This window comes from Berghia stephanieae, chromosome 5 (genome assembly GCF_034508935.2).
Source record: "Berghia stephanieae isolate SIO BIC M18660-M18661 chromosome 5, UCSD_Bste_1.3, whole genome shotgun sequence".
NCBI classification, from domain to species: Eukaryota; Metazoa; Mollusca; class Gastropoda; order Nudibranchia; family Aeolidiidae; genus Berghia; species Berghia stephanieae.
Genome location: NC_088364.1, coordinates 64,138,000 through 64,143,685, shown reverse-complemented (window position 1 = coordinate 64,143,685; position 5,686 = coordinate 64,138,000). Strand labels below are relative to the sequence as shown.

At 39.8% G+C, this 5,686-nt stretch overlaps 1 protein-coding gene across 2 annotated transcripts in view; it reads right to left on the bottom strand.

Annotated features, from left to right (window-relative positions):
• Nucleotides 1-2,372: 2,372 nt before the first annotated feature.
• LOC144974190 (uncharacterized) overlaps nt 2,373-5,686 on the bottom strand; it is an 18,542-nt gene continuing 15,228 nt past the window's right edge. The window contains exon 5 of one of the 2 annotated variants that reach the window (XM_078917109.1): nt 2,373-5,375. In XM_078917109.1, the coding sequence (XP_078773235.1) occupies nt 2,735-5,375 (2,641 nt within the window). In that variant the 3' untranslated portion in view covers nt 2,373-2,734. The remainder of the gene's footprint in view (nt 5,376-5,686) is intronic. The other variant, XM_078917111.1, reaches the window with a different exon arrangement.

The following is a 5,686-nucleotide window of genomic DNA, read 5'->3' as shown; positions in this document are numbered from 1 at the left end:
TGTCTCAATCGTTTCTATGTTATATGTTTGTGATGAGAATATTGTCTATTAAGCTTAACTGCTGGTCAAAATTACTTCGCGATGGTGGTGAACGAATCGGCGATCTCAAGAAGTGGGTGAGAGAGGGATCTAGAAATGACTTTGGGTTTTGAAACGAATATTTTGTGTTCGTGGATAGCTCACACGGTAGAGCCACGCTCTCACCTGCCAGGCGGAGTTGTCGTACCAATAAGGTCGCAGGTTCAAACCCCACCACCGCGCGAAAAATTTTTTTATTCTCTATTGTCTTCTGGCACTTTTCTACTCACTTCATATCTTGTTGTTACCAACATAAGTGCCTGCTCCACTCACTTTTCTGAATTAAAAATTCACCCCATACACCGGAGCATACTCAATGTCTCAATCGTTTCTATGTTATATGTTTGTGATGAGAATATTGGCTATTAAGCTTAACTGCTGGTCAAAATTACTTCGCGATGGTGGTGAACGAATCGGCGATCTCAAGAAGTGGGTGAGAGAGGGATCTAGAAATGACTTTGGGTTTTGAAACGAATATTTTGTGTTCGTGGATAGCTCACACGGTAGAGCCACGCTCTCACCCGCCAGGCGGAGTTGTCGTACCAATAAGGTCGCAGGTTCAAACCCCACCACCGCCGCGAAAAAATTTTTTATTCTCTATTGTCTTCTGGCACTTTTCTACTCACTTCATATCTTATTGTTTCCATTACAGCCATGCACAAATTTAAAAACCCCGATGAGTGTGAGTGACGGTCTCGGTGATTTCTGGAGTGCTGGTGCTTGCCGACAAAACTGAACATAAATCGCCCTCTGTTTTCTTCGTCCGCCCATTCGACCTCGTCAATGAGTTTTAAAAATATATGTATTGTTTACAAATGGCTCAGTAAACAATGTATAAAATAGAGATAAAATGGATGACATTGTTGAATCCATTCTAATAATCATTTTAATTAAAATCAGGATTGCTAAACAAATATCGTCATAAATTATTTCAAGGGTACACGGTGATATAACAATTATCACAGCATAAAATGCATTTGAGAAACATATTAAATTCAACACGAAAAATACAAGTAAACACAGCACATTTAACACAGCTGCTTGTTAGGCGCGCTACACACGTGTAATTGTAAAACCATAAATATCACAGTCCATCACCCCATCTCTCTTAGCAGATAATAATCATTTTAAGCAAAGAAAATAAAGTAACGACAGGTTTGCATATTTTGTCTGTAAAGATCTCTAGACCTAAGCAATAAAACGGTTATGTCACCACAGCAATGGGGGTCATCTATATTAGCTCTCAGCCTTACCCCGGGCTATCTGGTTGCTCTCTCTCTCTCTCTCTCTCTCTCTCTCTCTCTCTCTCCATCTCTCTCTCTCGATATATATATATATATATATATATATATATATATATATATATATATATATATATATATATATACGTTGTTACTCCCTTCAACTCGTTGATAGGACCATCAGGTCGCTAATTTTCCTCAAACACATATAAGCACACACACACACACACACACACACACACACACACACATATATATATATTATATATATATATATATATTTATGAGTGTTGGTGGGTACTTGTAGGTACGAAAGTGCTCGATAATGGTGGTTAGAGCTAATATATAATGTAAATTTTCACTCACATTTTTTTGCCGAGACGACTCGTTTCAGTGTTCCTTACTACACTTCCTCAGTCGGCATAATCCATTTGCAATGTCCGTAGAAAACTCCAAACTCTTGGAGTTTGGAGTTTGGAGTTTTCTACGGACATTGCAAATGGATTATGCCGACTGAGGAAGTGTAGTAAGGAACACTGAAACGAGTCGTCTCGGCAAAAAAAAAATGTGAGTGAAAATTTACATTATATATATATTATATATATATAACTTGAACGTTTATAGTCTGATTGATAGGGAATGAAATTAGCGAAAGAGTAGAGTCCCTTGATTGGACGTCACCCATAGTCTGTGACGTCACCGGCGGAAAAGTTATTAGAGAGAGAACGTCATGTTGGTTGTGCGCATGCGTCTCTCGTCTTTGCTTCCGGTGAAAGCGGCTTGAGACACTTTAAAACCAAATTGACGTTCTCTCTGTAAGGTGACGTCCTATCAAGGGATGCTACTCTTCCGCTAATCTCAATCCCTATAGAATTTAGTGAGAACTTCTCATAAATATGGATGGCTAAAAGCAATAACGAAGAGCTGAGTGACGTCAATTTCGTTCTAGCTATAAAGCATGTTATTGTTTTGCGTCTTTACTAGTAATTCCGTGATAATTTAACCATATGGAACCGTCTCCGTGTTAGAGTCCTACCAATGAGCTACTGCTCGGCTCCGGCAATATCGAAACTGATGACTTGGAGAAGTCCCAGGTTTGAGATTGTTTACCAAGATGAGTGTCCTTTAAATTGATCGACGTTTGAAGGACGAGTTTTCTGGCATAATTTTATAAAAATGGGTTTTTCCAGAGTACGGAAGTATTGACATTGCCAACCAACTAACTGCCCGGATGACAAATACGAACCATCAGTATTCATGTTGTTAGATCAAAATTATCTAATCCGGTTTGTTTTAAGTAGAAGTTAATTAAAAATAGATTTGTCTTTCAAATAGTGAAAAAAATAAACAATTTATCAATAATCACTTTCGGGTGAGCATGATGGAAGTCTCAGTGCCTCAACGTACAATCAAATTTAAAGTCTTGAATTCTTTATAACATTTTTCTTTGGTAATTTTTTTGCAGCCGGCTTTTTCAATGGAGATGTTTTAGACGAAGAAGGAGGAGGAGGTGGTGGCGGTGGAGGAGGAGGAGGAGGAGGTGGTGGTGGTGGTGGTGGTGGTGGTGGTGGTGGAGGGGGTGGTGGTGGTGCTGCTGCTGATCCTTTTTTTGATGGTGCTGTAGTAGGGTTTTTTGGAGGAGAAGGTGGAGGTGGCGGTGGTGGTGGTGGAGGGGGTGGTGGTGGTGGAGGGGGTGGTGGTGGTGGTGCTGCTGCTTCTCTTTTTGATGGTGCTGTAGTAGTATTTTTTGGATGCGTTTCGACCGCCGGAGAATCAGGAGAAGAGGAAGGTGCTGGAGGAGGTGGCGGTGGAGCAGGCACTGTTGATGACTTAGACGTTGACTTTACCTTTGCGTTTTTCGTTGATTTACCAAGATTAGATGACGACAGTGTTGATCTTTTGAGTAAGGACGATGCAGTGGTTTTCGATTTAGTTTTTGGTGTCTGTTCTATAGACTTAGATGTTTCTGGGGGAGTTTGTTTGAGAGATCCCTTTCTATCATTTTCCAAGGAATCTTTGGTTAGTGTGTTCGTGGACGAAGCGTCTTCACTACGTAGTGCATCTTTTAATGTTTGGGTATCTGAGTTAAAAATTTCTTTGTCAGATTCACCGGCATTTGATTTACTGTCACGGAGGATGTTTTCTGTATTTGGAGCGTCATCGATGTTTGCTGCAGACTTTGGGCGCGATAAAGAATTTTGCACCAGAGGATTTCCTCCACCAGATATGGCAAACGGTAATGATTGTTTAATAAGAACGTCCTGCAGTTTTTTAATTTTATCTGAGCAGTTTGAACTCGACATCGACATTCCGCTATCAACTGACATAGATCTCGATGTTTTTACAGATAACGGTGTCAATCCTGCAGGCGTTTGTTTTCTTAGTTTATTTCTCCTAAAACTATGTATTTCATCTAATAAACTCCCATTGCCTGAAAGTTCTTTGGCTGAGGAAATTGATATACCATCGGGACTGCATTCCTTTTCTTCTTTTTCTATCGAATCCATTTCATCTTCATTAGGTGTGGACTTTGATCTGGTTCTTCTTACAGCATTTCGGCGCAGCATGGTATCCGAAGTCAAACTATTATTTAAAATGTCCGCCAAGGATGTTGACTTATCTCTTTGGATTGTATCGTAGTTCTTTGAAGATGAATACGTTTCTGATGGAGTATTTGAGAATGCGACACTTTTCTGACTGGGCCACCGAGAGCTTCTGTCTAATTTGTTGCCGTTGATATAATTGTCCAAATCTTCCATCGATGAAAAAGACACGTCGTTTCGATTATAGGAATTTCTGACCTTATCACTAGTGTTTGAGTTTTTATTATGATCTTTTATACCATTTACAGCATCTGTATCTTTTGTATCGTGAGGCGAGAGTCGTTTATTTCGTTTTACAGCATTCTGCCTCGTTAGGGTATTTTCATTCTCCGAAGACGCCTCATGCAACGGTGAAACGTCTCTTGAATCAAATCTTGGAATGCTTTTTGCCCGAACGTGTTTCTTTCCCTTGCCATCCATATCTTCATAATAATGTGACAAGCTTTTTCTACTCGAGCCAAAGGACGAGAAAAAGTCCGAATCTTTTATACTAGAATCTTCAGATCCCTTCCTAGTGTGACCTTCTCTTCCTTCCCTTAGAAGAGAGTTCTGTGATCGTCTCGTAAACCTCCAACTATTTTCAGAATCGGAAATACCCGATTCGCTTGAACTACTGTAATCGATTACAGGGGACGTTGGTCTCCCCTTGGTCGCGAAAGATTTACGTTTTCTGCGTTTCTTTCTTTTACTCATCTGTCTTTCCGGTTTCGTTGATAATTTTGACCAACGCTCTTCGTTTTGGTTCCAGTCTTTCGCCGCCCACGGAATGTATTCATTTAAAGCTGAACTCATGTTGCACAAACAGCCCTCAGATAACGAGTGACGAGGGTTTGTCCCATAACCCCGGTTTTCTTCTCGTCTCAATATGAAATTGTCGTCTCGTCGAGGCATTTGAGGGAGGGTTTGATAAGAATATGTTTCGATTGTCGTCACTGGCATACGCGACATTTCAAACTGAGAAGCTATTGGTCTAAGCGATCCATAATGCTGTGAAATGTTTATAAAAGGTTTGACATTTCTATTAGCGAAATAATAGTAAGGGTTTGCATTGTTATCCACACTATCGCGGCTCCACGACGTATCGTGACCAAAGTTGTTGTGGTTTTCATCCATTGACAGGGAAGACAACGATATGACTTCGGTGTCATCAAATTTTTTCCTAGAAGAGCTCTCATCTTCGCTGTCTTCTTCTTCTATCAAGCTGCTGTATTGCTCAACGATTTTGTTGATAGCTCTTCTCATTGTATCACTTTTTGTATTCAGGGTGTTTGCGTTCAACGTCGAATAATTGTTTTTGTTGACGTTGCTATGGTGAGACGTTTTGACGTCATCACTTGACTCGTCATCCGTTTCCCCAACGTCTTCTTCTTCTGTGATATTGTCAAGGTGGTAATCGGTACTTGGAGTACGTGAAAATGTATGCGGTACACGAAGATGAATAGGCCCGTCAATTCTGTAAGGAAAAATCAGAAGAAAAAAAAAATGAACTACTTCCACAAAACGTTATTTTGTTAGGGCGAAGTATGCTTATTTGCAGGTCTGATAACTTAATTTATGGGATCAGTGTTGCAAATGGAAAAACTCTTAAAGCAAAGTAAAATGTTATCCGTTACAACAATGGTAAATCAAGCCCATAATCGCATTTGGTAACCAGACCTGTTATATGTACACCGAGTTTTAGGATGATTTAAAATTTGAATTAAAAATTGAATTCTTGACTGTAAAAATTTAAACTCGGGTAAAATTTTTCTGTGTTTCTGGGGA